Below are 15,369 nucleotides of genomic sequence, written 5' to 3'. Positions count from 1 at the left end.
ATGCAGTGGTGGACAAGACAGACACATATTTGCCTGCATGGAGCTTCAGCTCTCCGTGAATAGCAGTGAACTTGCCAGGCTACAAAATTAGATGCAAAATGCCTCAAGGTTCTTTCCACACCAGAGGTGTATTGAGATGCTTTTCTTCTAATCTAGTCAATATCCATAACAAATTTGTTTGGAAGATCCAAATCATCTATGTATTCCTTGTATCCAGGACAGCTCCCTGGATAACTTAATAAAGCAATTAATGAATACTTAGTGAATGTGTGGCACTTCTTCACTAAAGTATTGCCCAGCTGTGGCTGACCCCAACAGGTTGCCTTTGTTCCGATCTGGTTTAACCCTTTGAAGCTGACTTAAATCTCCAAAAATCAAATCCATATTTGAAATATCAGTGGTGGGTAATTTTACTGAGAATTTTGAAGGGAGATAAAAGAGAGTTTTTCCTCAAAACCACACAAAATTACTTAATAAAAAATGCCAACTAGACATTTGTTCCCCACCCCCAAATTCTAAAAGTCCCCCATGAGGTACACAAGCTCTTCATTCCCTATTCCTAAATCTTCAGGGTCCCCTGTCTCTCTTCCTATCTTATGCTGGTCAAATCAATTTCTTGGCGTGGAGGACAGGGCTGAGGGGTAGTAGGACTTGTATGATAAACATTTTTTCCCCTGTCACAGAAGCAAGATGGAAATGACTCTGAGGGCCATATTTATACTGGAAATTGTATGTATTGCTATATAATTCACAGTTTAGTAAACTGAGAAAGAACCCAGGCTCCCAATTCAAATCCTGGCTCTGCCACTCACCAGCTGTAATACCTGGCCAGTTTACTTAACCTGTCATCTTTCTCATCTGTAAAATGAGGACAGTAAAGCATCACACCTCAGGATTTTCATGAGAATTGCAATCTGCTAGTGAGTTATGAATTATTTAGTGAACCAACACCAACAATTAAAAGAAAAGAAAACAAGAGTATATTGCAATGCTAATATTAATTGATGAAATTTTTGTTATATATAAAGATGTGTGTTACTGGATCATAATATAAAATGCATTAGCATGAACTGCAGACAAAAGAAAAGTCTGAGAAGCACTGACCTATTTCACAAGGTTCCTGTGAGGATTAAACAAATCAATACACTTAGCCCAGTGCCCTACACGATAAATGCTGGCTATTGACTTCCTCTGATATTTCTTGGAACAGGAAAACTAAGTAAGACATTTCAGAGTACTAAAACAGTATTAGTTCTGATTAGTTAATCATGATTAATCATGATTAGTTAATCATGATTAATCATGATTAGTTAATCATGAAAACAACCTCAGATTTGTAATAGACACATGAAAGGGAAAGGAAAAAAATTAATAAAAAAACAGAGACGATATTCCTTTTTTCATTATAAAATCCTGAATAAAAATTTTAAGGTATACAAATGAAATATAAGCTAAAGTTCTGGTTTAGGGCTATCCAGCACTTCCTTATCAAAAGTATTTTAGTATTGGGGCGCCTGGGTGGCTCAGTGGGTTAAAGTCTCTGCCTTCCGCTCGGGTCATGATCCCAGGGTTCTGGGATCGAGCCCCGCGTCAGGCTCTCTGCTCAGCAGGGAGCCTGCTTCCTCCTCTCTCTCTCCTGGCATCTCTGTCTACTTATGATCTCTATCTGTCAAATAAATAAATAAAATCTTAAAAAAAAGTATTTTAGTATTATTTAATATGATTTTTATATTATGTATTTTTAATAATATTTTTATATTATTCATACTGTGGTATATCACTGTCAGTCACATACTCTAGGAAGCAATACAGTTGGCAACTCTCAAGTGGAAGAACAGGCTTAATTTTGGCCCCCAACTCATTGTCACTTTCATGAGAAAAGGGTGGATTCAGGTGGATTCATTAACATTTAATGCATCTGATGGTTGGCTAGACTCTTCGGTCTCTTCTGCAGCTTCGACAGACACCAGTCTATGTGTATTTGGAAACAATCGCATCACAACAAAAAAATATACTAATGTGATGAGGCCCCTTATTTCCTCTCCAAGCTCATCATACACCACTCTCCCCTTACTATATTCTAGCCTTCTCTCTATTCCTTATACACAAAGCTCCGAAACCTGTTTCCACTCTGGGTCTCTGCACTAGCTGTTCCCATGCCTAAAATGCTCTGTGCTCTTATCTTCATGGAGCCTGTTACTACCAGCAATCCAGCCAGCTTAATATTTCTCCTTCTTGAAGAGGCCTTCCATGAGCACCTCATATGTTTTATTTTTCTCAGTGATAAGTGCTTACCTACATTTACTGTCTATGATTTGTGTTTCCTTTATTGAATATAAACTCCTTGAGATCAGGGATCATGTCCATTTGATCACTGATCTATCCCCATATCCTTCAAAAATGCCTGGTACATAAAGATGTTCAAGAAATATTGCTGCATGAAGAGTGAGCAACGATTATGCGAAGGACAATGACATCGGCCTTGATCGATAATTATGACAGAAACAAAGCATTAGAAAAACAAATTTCTAGGAATTCCAAGTCTGAATTTGAGGACAGTTTCCAGTGGTCAAAGCTATATACACAGCATTTGGATTTTCTCTTTTTCCTCTTACCTTCATTTTAAAAAATTCTTTTTTGGTTTTGTTTTATGGTGGCAGTGGACAGCAGTGCTGTAGCTCTGAACCTGAACACTTTCTCGGCATGACAGAGGGTACTATATCCAAAAGACAGGAATGATCTTTTTTACTGTTAATACTGACAGTTCTTCCCTTAAGAGTTTTTGCTTATTTAAACACTTGAGAAGTATAAGGTTCCTTAAAGTTTAACAGTTCTATTCCTCAACAAAAGAACAGAAGCATTTAAAAAGGTCAATTAATAAAGCTGTGATTATTGTCTGATAGGAGAATGCCATTTTTTTGGAGAATGCTATTTTTATAAACCGAATACGTTACTAGGCAAATAAAAGTTAATACATTGTAGTTACCAAATCACAGAGTAATTTTAAGACTATAAAGGGTCCTTTAAAGCAGCCCAGGAACGTCAACTTTTAATACAATTCCCACAAACTCCCCTCAATGAAAAGACAAATATCCTCGCCATGATGATTTCCAAACACCTTAATTTTTTAAAATAAACTTTATTTTTTAGAGTAGTTTTAGGTTGAAAAAAAAATGAGTGGAAAGCCCGGAGATTTCCCTCCACAGAGCCCCTGCTCTCCTGTGATCAGCCTCATTCACCAGAGTGGTATACTTGTTACAACTGATGAACCTACACGGAAACATAATTATCACCCAGAGAGCATACCTCACCTTAGGGTTCACTCTTAGTGTTGTATTCTCTATGAGTTTGGACAAATATATAATGACATGCACCCACTACTACAGTATCAATCAAAATAGTTTCAGTTCCCTAAAAATCCTCTGTATTCCAACTATTCATCCCTCCCTGCCCTGTCCCCAGCTCCTAGGGACCACTGATTTTTTTACTGTTTCCACAGCGTTACCTTTTCTAGAATGTCGTACAGCTGAAATCATGAAGGATGTAGCCTTCTCAGGTTGGCTTCTTTCACTTAGTGATGTGCCTTTACGTTTCCTCTGTATCTTTTCATGGTTTGATAGTTCATTACTTTTCAGCACTGAAAACATCTTAAATTTTAATTCCTTACCTAGACATAAACTCTAGCCCAGCCTTTGTGATAAGCTCACTCTTTACATTTATTTGCCAAATTACTTGATCTTTCTAAGTCTTTTAATCCATAATTCGCAATCTAAGACTGAAGTGTCTGCAAAGACTTTTGGTCTAAAAAAACTCTCTTGGTTCTTTGCCCTTCCATATAAATAAGAGTTATTTTGTCTGGCTTCACAGGGGGTTTTAGTTAAAATTACACTGAATTTATATTTATTTGTGAAACTTCACCTCTTTCTCTATTCATATTCATTTTCTTTGAGACATAGTTTCTTTTACTTTATTGTTTTAAACATTTTCTTAAATTTAACTTCAGTTAATTAATTTATATTATTGGTTTCAGAGGTACAGGCCTGTGACTCATCAGTCTTATAAAATACTCAGTGCTCATTACATCACATGCCGTCCTTAACGTCCATCACCCATCCCCCACCCTTCTCCCCTCCAGCAATCCTCAGTTTGTTTCCTATGATTAAGAGTCTCTTAAGGTTTATCTCCCTCTCTGGTTTCCTCTGGTTTTGTTTTGTTTTGTTTTGTTTTTTTCTCCTCTATTACCCTATGATCCTCTGTTTTGTTTCTTAAATTCCACATATGAGTAAGATCATATGATAATTGTCTCTCTGACTGACTTACTTCGCTTATCTTTTTTTAATCAAATTTTTGTATCTCTCCATAACTATATATATATATATATATATATATATATATATATATATATATATATATATTTAGAATTATTCCTAGATCCCTTTACAGTTTGGGTTGTTATTTGCATTACTTTTTTATTCTAATTTTTCTTAAACAGGTAATAAGAATGCAAATGTAGAAAAGAAAAAGCTAAAGCAGAAGTTAGCAAATTTCTGAAACTGAAGAAGATACATATCCATTCCAGGAGAATATCAAAGGTCTGACTTGAAATATGAGAATTATAATGAAATGAGAAAACTGAGTTCTGTCCAAGCTATATTACAGACTGCCAACTTCATATACGGAAGGCAAGGCAAAGCTCAAAGTAAAGATTTGACAGTACTGATAGAACAAGACATGTTTAAATTGAGACAGTTTCTTACACAGACTGTGGAAAGAAGAACAAAGCAAAAGTGCTAGTCCCTAGTGATCCTTGCCCCCCACACCACAAAGGACAATACTGACACAAAAGGGATCAGATGCCTGCCCCACAATCTTTAGGAGACCCTGGTGCTGGGGAGCCAGCTGGAGACTAGACCTCGAGTCTCAGGTGGGCTGGGCAGAAAGCTCCAAATCTTATCTGAACCCTGGAGGTGATGAGAAACGTTTCATGACAACTTCCCAGGGGAGAGAGAGAAGTGAGTGGGGGATGACCTCTCAGCAGCTCCTTGGAGGCCTCCCATTCTGTTGTGTTCCCTGAGGAGTACAAGTTGTACTGCCAAGACTCAGATAAGCCGAGTTCAAGCCTTCGCCTCTATGTGCACGTGGAAGGTCAAGGATGCCATGGCCCAACAGCAAACAGAGCAAGACCCTCCTGGACGCTTGCCCCTCTTTACAAAGCACTGCAGCAGTTAAATCAATAAAGAATTCAGATACAAATGGGATGTCAGTTTGCATCATTCAATGGTGACCTGTGTTGCAATCAACAGTTTGACTCCATTTTTTCATGTTTGACTGCTGATACCTTTACAGATTCTTCCTCCAACCCCCTTCCCTTTCTGCCTCGAATCTGGGCAAGGTGATGAGAAAGCCCGGGGGCCCTCTCCTTTGGAACCAGGGGGCAGTTCTGCCATGTGTGGAAGCCCTTACCCTGACCCTACCCCTTAACCACCATTAAAAAAACCCAAGATCATCTCCTTTCCCTGTCTCTCAAGTCATTTGCTGACCAGCTTGGGAAGCCCACCCTGCTTTCACCAGAAAGCATCATTATGCGAATGACAAATATTTTCATATCATCTTGGCATGTGTGTGGTGTCATCAGTTTTGATATGGAAACCGTATTTTGGGTGGGGTCCATTCTGTACCTGTACAGTCGCTAAAACATATGTCCTATTTGAATATTATGATTACACTGAAGGTTCATTTTAAAACACCTGAATAAAGGTGCACCTGGGTGGCTCAGTCAGTTAAGCATCTGACTTAGACATAGGTTATGATCCAGAGTCCTGGAACTGAGTGCCACAGTCAGGCTCCCTGCTCAGTGGGGAGTCTGCTTCTCCCTCTCCCTCTGCCCCTCCCCACTGTTGCATGAGCTCCTGCTCTCTCTTTCAAATAAATAATATCTTAAAAAAACATTTAAAAATTTTGGAAGAAAAGTATTTGAAAGTACATTATTATCAAAGTTTTTCTCATACTGACCTTCTGTTTATTCTGCTTTTAAGAACAGAGGAAATGCAATTGTTCAGTAAATGAGGAAATTATTTTTCTTGTCAATGATTTGAACATTCTGATGAAGAAGAGAACTGATGCCTGAATTAAGGTCATAGATTAACAAGGCTCAGTGGCTCTGGTCTCAATCCTGGCCCTCCAACCCTTACTCTACTCATGTACTCGGACTTTCAAATTCTAGCTTCTGCTCCAATCCATCTCTGTAGAGCCAGTTTCCTATTTTTAAATTACAGATTTCTACTTTCTATTTCTACTCACACACTTAAATTTCTACTCACATACCTAAAGAACTTAGACACTTCTAACTAAAGAATTATCTGAATATCTACCTCCCTGGACTGGCCTCCTGCTTTCCCTATACTAGTTAATGCCATTATCCTCTGCTTATTTACCTGAGTTAGAAACTGGAGAGTCACCCTTGTTTCCTCCTGCCTCCTCCACATCCTGTGCCCCCTTAGTCATCGAGCTTTGCCAATCCCACCTCCTAGGATGGCTGAAACCCACCCTTCCTTTCTCCCAAGACCTTACTCAAAAATTTTTAATGGTAACCACTAAAATAACAACCTCTCAAAAAATAATCTTCTAGATTAACATATGTGCAAAGCACACATTAAAAAATATCCAAAAGAGAATACAATGAAAATGCATTTTCCCTTCTTATCTGTTCAGGCTTGTATCCCTTCCATAGACAGTCTACGACTTGATCTCACGACCCATGAGATCATGACCTGAGCTGAAATCATGAGTCAGACACCTAACTGACTGAGCCACGTGGGTGCCCCTCTTTTTTTCTTTCTTTAAAAAGTTAGATATTCTTGTTATTGCTTCATTTCTTATTCTGTGTGTTATAAGCTTGTAAAAAGGCACTGGAGTACTTAAAATGAAGAGTAACGTAGAAAGAAAAGTTGTATATTTTTCAAAGACGCTATTCCAAAAAAAGGAAGAGGAAAAAAAAAAACCAATGGACTGTTTTTCAAAATTTTATGCTAAATCAGATAATCATTTTATACTAGCTGCATGCGTGCGTGCGCACACACACACACACATGCATACACACACATACACAGTGGTAGGAAGCCCCAATGTTTGAGAAAACTATATTGAAAAAAAGTTAATGGGAAAAAAACCCTAAGCCCCTTCATGCCCTGCTAAATTAGAAAGCATCACCATTCATGTATTTTAGCAATAGATACATTGGTCCAGGTTTTTCTGGAGCACAGTTTTGACGAACCACCTTGACCTCAAAAATAGAGTCAATTTTGTTACATCCCTTAGCTGTCCCTGCTTATAAGATTAAATCCAAACTCTTTATCATGGGACTGGTGCCATTCAAAATTAGCCTTTCATAACCAGCCTTACCTGCTGACATTCCCAACCCCACGTTCTAGTCCTGCCATTGTTCAAACATCCTAACAGTATACTTTTAAGGATCTACACCCTTGCACAAACTATTTTCAGAATGCTCTTTTCCTAAACTCTGGTGCAGCTCTTTTCTACCTTCAAGGTGTCACTCAAGTATTACCTCTTATATGAGGCGGTCACCCTGAATTCCCATGCAAAGTGACTTACTGTTCCTCTTATCTTATGAGGTGGTACTTATCACACTGGGTTTTAACTCTTGGTCTACACAAACTCTTCCTGAGGTCACGTGCTATACTCTACTCTTCTTCAATAACATACAAATTCTGGTAAAGTCTGACAACACAGGGGACTAAAAACTGCTATTCAATAAATAAACAAATATAGCTTAATAACTGGCTAGTTAGGAATCAGTGCTATCCTTCTAACTCTTTCCCTTAATTTCAACTGTATCAAATTGGTCTTACTGTGAAAACCACCAAAATAATTCAGTATTTTTTTTTTTTACTTCCCAGAGTAAACTCCTTTGGGAATTCAAACCCCTATGGCTCTTTGTATTCCCAGAGCATACTCTGCATCGAACAAGTAAGCTGCTGAATGTGAAATAAACTCCTATATCCATTCCCTCCTTTCAGATTTGCGTGCAGGAGGGGATGCATAAGGAAGGCACTAGTGGGATAGGACAAAGATCCCCAGGTTTCTTTTTGATGGGGAACTGTAAACTCTCTTTTAAAGTTCCTTTTTATCCTGGAACAAGTTTCTCTGTATAGACAAAGATTTAAAAACAAACAAACAGAAAAGCTTTTCTCAACTTACTTCTCTATAGGACTACTGGGGGAGGGGAAAAAAAGAACCTTAAATTATTCTTCAGATTTGAATTGCGATAATCAGAATTCTGGGCAGAATTCATGAAGCCTTTATATGGTGAAATGGTGTGAATGCTAATTTCAGAGATTCTACTGGACTGGCATATATATCTACAAAAATTCCCCCATCTCAAGAGGTGTTGACCTCAGGGCACCTGGGTGGCACATTCAGTTAAGCATCTGACTCTTGATTTCAGCTCAGGTCATGATCTCAGGGTGGTGAGATCAATCCCCGCATCAGGCTCTGTGATCAGCCCAGAGTCTGCTTAAGACTCTCTCTCCCTTTCCCTCTGCCCCTCCGCTCCATGCTCTCTCTCGCTAAAATAAATAAATAAATCTTCCCAAAAAAGCTGACCTAAGTAACTTTGGAAATGAGTAGACATCTTTAAGACTAAAGGTAAAAGAAACTGAATAAAAGTACTATACTCTAGTTAATAAAGTTGCTTCCTTCCCGGGTACAGGTTAACAATTCGGACACCACTACACACGTATACTGAAATGTACACAATTAAGTAAGTGGATGGCAGACAGTGAAACCCAGGTGTCTCACTGCTGGAGTATGGAGCTTCACATAACCAAGGGGAGGAACCATCCATGAATGAATTCCATCATCCATGGAATGATCCATGTGGTAATGGCTTACAGATAATGGAAAGAGATATCAGTATAAACTCATGTTTTAACCTACCATACACATACATAATATTACACCCAGCAATATCATTATATATGTATAAAGTTAGCATGAACTCTTATTTTTTGCTTGTCAGCTGACAGGACCTATAAAAAAATGACATTCCAGTAGCAACGAGCACATCTAATGTCTAGATCTTAGAATCTAATACCATTCTCCAATGAAAGAACAGGGTTCCATTCAGCAATGGCTGATTCTATGACTGGTAGGAGATATATAACACAATGTACAAGTCTTGAGTATCTTAGAGTGTCAGAAAGTAAGAAGTATTAAAAACACATATATCCATACCATGCTGACAGGGGTATATTAGAGAAACGCAGAAGCCAGCAAAACGAGCTCCAGGGCTTCCATGGCCAAAGCTGGAACAGCTTCAGCACTACTGACTGACTGAATGAAAAAATGAACAGATGAGGGGAAAGAGATTCATCTTCTCTCATGCAGAAGAATTCCAAATACTTTATGTAGATACAGATACCGTGCTTCAAGGAAGGTGAACAGAACTTTCCACTCCTTAGGTGTGGACTATACCTAGTGAATTCCTTCCTAAGTTACAATAAAGGGGAAATAAAGAGTAACTTCACGGCAGAGAAACCTGACAAACACATGTACCCTGGTATGATGTGATGGAAACGGCACTTCATCTCCGGGATCTTTCTTCGGAAAACCATAACCCTAGTAATCATGTGAAAAACATCAAAAAAATTTGAATAGGGAGCATTCTATAAAATACCTGGACACTATCCCTCAAAACTCTCGAGGTTATCAAAAATAAAGTCTCAAAAAATTGATTGGAGCCCTAAGGAGACATGATAACTAAATATAATACCATCCTCGAACAGAAAAAAGACATTAGATAAAAACTAAGGAAATAAATAAGACTATGGACTTTAGGTAATAATAATACATCAATATTGAATTGTGAACTATAACAAATGCACCATACTAATGTAAGATGCTATTAATAGGGCAAACTATGTGCAGGTTATATGGGAATTCTCTGTACTCATCCCGGTTTTTCTGTAAATCTAAATCTGTTCTGAAAAATAAAATTGATTTTAAAAAATTTCCCCAACGCTCAACTCTTTAGACACGAAGTTAAAAATTATAGAAAAAAGGAATAAGCATGTTTTTAATTTCTCTACATCTTCTGCTAAGGCAGTTCAAATACCTGGAGTCCCTATTATGTTTCAGGATGAGGACCTTGGTTCCAGCAATGTAAGGAGGGTATAAGAGATCTAAAAGAATTAACTACAGTAAGAACACAAAGAGGATTTTATCAACAAACTGCTGAACACCACCAGGGGTATAAAGCTCACACTGGACTTTCCTTCCCACATCTGGTCAGTCCTTAGTTCCTCTCATAGGAAAACATGCAGATCTGGCTGCTGACATGAATGGAAGGCCAGGAAGAAAGGCATCTGAGGCCTGGATCCAGTCTGCCACATGTAAGCACTGACCAGCTGCCTTATTTGGTGATGGAGCCACGTATCACGGGTAAAACCAGCAGGGTACCCTTGGTCTTTAGTGGAAGGCAGAAGTGGCATGTATGACATGTTCATCAGGCAAAACCCAAACACCTCCAAGGCCTCTGGTTCCAGATCACTGGTTCACTACCCTTCTTCCACAGCACAGAATCTACCTCCGATTTAAACCACAAATCAAAAATCATAGCAGAATCATGTACAAAAACAGAAACTAAGAGATCTTAAGAGCAATATTAGAAAAGCTGAAAAAAAAAAAATAGAAAAGCTGAAGGCCTGAAGGAATGAGAGCAAGGGGTATCCAAGATAAAATCTAGATCATCAGCCTGACTCTAGGACAGGACAGACGGTGACTGGCAGGCCCTGCCCCAGTCATGGATAGACGGTCTTCCACAGACACCCTTCTTCCTCTGATTTTACATTCAATATCGGCAGGCAAACTCCCAGTAACACTAGCTCAAGGAAGTTTCCCTTTAAAAAGAAATTTCTGCATTGGGGAAGGTATGTGCTATGGTAAGTACTGTGAAGTGCATAAACCTGGTGATTCACAGTCCTGTACCCTTGGGGCAATAATACATTATATGTTAATTAAAAAATTAAAATTGAAAAAAAAAATTCTCAAAGCACAAGAGTCTCCTATGAGACTCTTAGAAAAAAAAATGAGTTTAGAAAAAAACAAGTCCATTTTGCACAATCACTCTCAGATGCTGTATATCAAAGTTCTAGATGTTCAGACACGTGTGAGACCCTTCGAATGTGGAGAGGGAAAAAAACCTGGAAGATGGATGGAAGATGAAGCCTGTCTTCTGTTTCCCACCTACCTCCCCATCATGGACGAGAGTTCACCCTACCAGCGAAACCAATGAAGGGAAGTACAAGTACCTGATCTGGCAATGCCACTGTCCCGGTCTTCATTCTGTCCTCTGCTCGGCATGTCAACCGGAGTGCTGTGTGCTGAGAGAAAGGCAAAAGGTAAACATGTTACTGAAATGCCCAAAGAACGAGTTGTTCAAAAGCCACTGCAGTCCTTTTTACATTTCAAGGTAGACTACTGCTACTGATGACTGGCCTACGTTTATAGAAAGATTAACCACAAAGTAAAATTAAATATGTAGAAAACTAATGAAAAGAAGATAGAGTCAAGTAATTACCTGCTTCTATTCTGTTGTTAACACAAACACTTTTTGGAGTGATGCTTATTTTTAAAACAAACTGCCATAATAAACTATTTGTGCAGTTGACACAATGAGCAAACATTCTCAGGCAGATAATTTCAGCCCCTTTCCTCATTATCAGTAATACTTAAATAGCACTGTATTTTCAAAATGCTTTATAATCAGTTTCATTAGTGCCTGTAGGCAACTTGAGGGAACAGAAATACTTGAATACCATTTTGTAAATTTAAAAAAATGTTTCTGTGTTTATAACCCACTCTCCTAGCAGATTAAAAAAAAAGCCACATATCCATTTTCAAAAACTTCTTCCTCCACTTCTTTTCCATATATGCCCAGCATTACTGTAGTTACTGAGAAAAACTCATATCCTGGCATGAATTTTAGAAAACACACTAAAGTACTATAGACTTCAGATTCACCTAAACTGTACACTCACTGAGCTGCGGGGTAGATGGCATGTTGCTATAGCAAACTTTACCATGTACAAGAAGCCCAGTGCCTTGCCTGATTATTATACTTGCCAGCTATTTTTGAAGCATGTCTATTTTCACAGTTTTAAAAAGAGCATATAAACATCTTATCCTCACTCTAAGTAGGTGGGACGGTGTCAGTTTCATGGTGCTTAGCATATTTCTGGCTACAAAGAAGAACAGAATGAAGAACACCATTTGCCATAAACGTAACCTTTCATGTTAGTAGTGAGGATTCCCCACGCTTGTTAATCATGCCAGACTACAGCAGACATTCCACAGCTTTAGCTAGCAAGGTCAGTTAAATCTCAGAATTTACCTACTCAGAGAGACCGAGATGATTATACCTGTAAAGAACCTAGAAACTGTGTTTAAACTGCTTAAATGCTAGAGAGAGAGAGAGAGAGATGAGGAAGAAAAGAGAAAGAGAGGTCTTCCATGCTCTTATTAGGGTGACTTTTGAAGAAACTCTGTGCAGGTAAGGATGCAGGTGAACAAATGGACAAAGGTATACCATGAGAAAAGGAAAGAGTTCAGAGCAGCAGAAGAGGCCCAGGAAACCAGAAAATATAATCCTCTTAGAAACACGAAGGGCTCATTTCAGATCAAAATCAGCTTACACCGGGGTATTAGCAAAGACATTTACAAAAGAGGTTCTTTGGTGGAATTTTCAAAACACCATGAACTTGGCTGCATTTGAAACTAATATCTCAAGAGCCCCTCGGATTTCTAGAGAGGCACCAAACAGGATTTTTTTTTTCTAAGAACCTGCACAGGATTTATTATTAATGTGTGTGTGGGTCACACTGTACTCAGCATTCCACACAAACCTGCAAAGAAAGAAGCACTCCGGGTGAGCCGGAGCGGTCCTCCTTCAGCTACGCCCTGCAGCAGTTTGCTGCTGCATGCTTGCAGCAGACCTGGAGACAGAAACACACAGAAGAGGGCAAACAGAGTACACACACAAAAATAAACACAGATTAAAGATAATGCAAAAAAAAAAAAAAAAAAACCAGCACAACAAACTCAATATAAAGCAAAACACACACCCACAATACTGGTATTCAGAAAGAGAGAGCCCAGTTACGTGGCGGATTTTACCTAGGTTACTCCCAGTACGACAAGGACCCAAATTATTCTGATTTGTGTTCAGTTTTCCCAAATTAGGATCTTGGTGGATATATTCAAAGCTGTCTTGCAAGCTAAATCCGGAGAGGGGAAGGAAGGGAGAGAGAGAAAAAAAAAAATCAGGAGACAAATAAAGCTGTTTTCTAACAAACTTTCAAACATAGACAACTTACCAGCTGCCCAGGCTTTTCTTTATAAATGAATAAAGTCTCACATCTAACAAAGGAAACCAAACTTTAGGGGAATTTGCTGGAGGAAAAGACAAGAAAAGCTTTCTGGAGGCAGTCCAAACTATAAAACTAAACAATGCTTTCCTAATAGTTTCACGTGATGTAATGGGGCATGGAACTCTACAAATTTTGCTCTGGTGACTGATAGCTAGGATACTGCTCTTTGCCTCTGAATTGTGCTTTAGTAACTGATACTCAAGATGTTGCCATTCATTTCAAGGATAATTTCACATAAACCTTCAAAATAAAATTCATCTTAACTCTTAGTTCTTGTTAACATCTTGTTAACATTCTTGTTAACATCTTGTTAACATTCTTGTTAACATCTACAAGCAATTAGACAACTTTTTTCAGGAGGACGATAGAACAGAAATTAGGATTCCTTAGGAATTTGACTTTACAACATCTAAAAAGTTAGTTACTCATAAACAGAAATGTGAGAGAAGCAGATTTTAATAATTTACTTATTTATTAACCAGTAAAATAAATATCAAGACTTCGAGGAAAATACAGCATAGTGAGGCCAAAATCATTTTTACTTAAATTTGAGCTCAATATTCTATTATAGGGAATTAGTGTAATAACTGAAAGAGTCTAAAGAAGAGTATCTCACAAGAAAAAAAAATCAATTCCCATAACTGGCTTAAGTCATGCCAGTCCAATGTTAAATGCTCAAACAAGTTAAATTCAGGGGTGCCTGGGTGGCTCAGTGGGTTAAGCATCTGCCATCGGCTCAGGTCATGATCCCAACGTCCTGGGATCAAGTCCAGCACCAGGCTCCCTGCTCAGTGAGAAGCCTGCTTCTCCTTCTGCCAGCTGCTAACCCTGCTTGTGCTCTCTCTCTCTGGCAAATGAGTACATAAAAGCTTTAAAAAAAAAAAAACAACCTACCAAAGTATAACCAAATGTTTTGCTTTATTCAAAAATGAAGCATATGAACTATTTCTGCTTGAAAAGTTTGAAATATATGAACAAATGTACCAGCATGAGAGTTAAGTTAGACACATCAGTATTCTTAGTCTACTCAGAAGTGTAAAATTTGAGGAGGAAAAAAACTCAGAGGAGTGAAGATCAGAACAGAACATGGCCCAAATAACCACGAATCCCAGAGGCTACACTGATGGCTAAAGAGACCGCGAGCACGTAAGACCCATCCTGTCATACACAGGGGCCTGGAAAAACTGATTACGTACTTCATTCCTTTAGAAATAAGTTAACAAACTAAGTAACCAACAAGTTTTTTTTTAAGATAAAATAATGTTGGAAAATAAACAGTCATTTGTCTTTAAGACCATCTGATAAACTCAAAGGCCTTTTCATACTCATTATGTACAGGAAAAGGGCCACTTTTAAAATCCCTTTGTTAATGTGGACTCTCCCCACTTAACATTTCAAAAGAACTTATGGCCCTGGAAGAAGTACTTTATCCAGAAATAGCCACTTAAAAAAGTGGAGGCAAGGGGGAAAGACAGGTACAAAAATCCCACACTTACTTATTTGTACTCCCACAGAAGCTGCCCATTCTAGCAGAGAAAACCTTACTAATCATCAGTTGTGGAGGAGAACTGGAAGAAAACAAAAAAAAGGGGGGGGGTGGAATGCATTTTTGAATTAAAAAGCCAGTAACACCATTCCATTTCTCACAATTAGTAGAAAAAGACGCTTGAACTCACCGGATATAGTGTATTTTTAAAGTGGAGCCTTTGTAACTCATGGCAACTGAGCCAAACATCATTTCCCCTAGCATGTTGACATCAGAAGCTGGTCTGGTGTACTGTCACACATGAAAGAGACCAAAATCAAAGTTAGTATGTGGCACAATGTGATGTGTAATGCAACAGAAAATAATGTTTATTGATCTATAGGTCCATCTTTAGTGTAGCAGGTAACTAAAACTTTCTCAAAGCAGAAACTGACCATT

At 38.4% G+C, this 15,369-nt stretch overlaps 1 protein-coding gene across 5 annotated transcripts in view; it reads right to left on the bottom strand.

The window, feature by feature from the left end:
- Positions 1 to 15,369, bottom strand: part of FNIP2 (folliculin interacting protein 2) — a 133,128-nt gene that overhangs the window by 44,676 nt on the left and 73,083 nt on the right. For 3 of the 5 annotated variants that reach the window (XM_045995668.1, XM_045995694.1, XM_045995661.1), the window contains exons 4-8: positions 15,122 to 15,222; positions 14,942 to 15,013; positions 13,192 to 13,292; positions 12,921 to 13,010; positions 11,328 to 11,399 (exon numbers count right to left, since the gene is read on the bottom strand). In XM_045995668.1, coding sequence (XP_045851624.1) covers positions 11,328 to 11,399; positions 12,921 to 13,010; positions 13,192 to 13,292; positions 14,942 to 15,013; positions 15,122 to 15,222 — 436 coding nt within the window. The remainder of the gene's footprint in view (positions 1 to 11,327; positions 11,400 to 12,920; positions 13,011 to 13,191; positions 13,293 to 14,941; positions 15,014 to 15,121; positions 15,223 to 15,369) is intronic. The other 2 variants (XM_045995683.1, XM_045995677.1) reach the window with 1 other exon arrangement.

This window comes from Meles meles, chromosome 2 (genome assembly GCF_922984935.1).
Source record: "Meles meles chromosome 2, mMelMel3.1 paternal haplotype, whole genome shotgun sequence".
Lineage (NCBI taxonomy): Eukaryota > Metazoa > Chordata > Mammalia > Carnivora > Mustelidae > Meles > Meles meles.
This window is presented reverse-complemented; position numbering and strand designations above follow the sequence as displayed.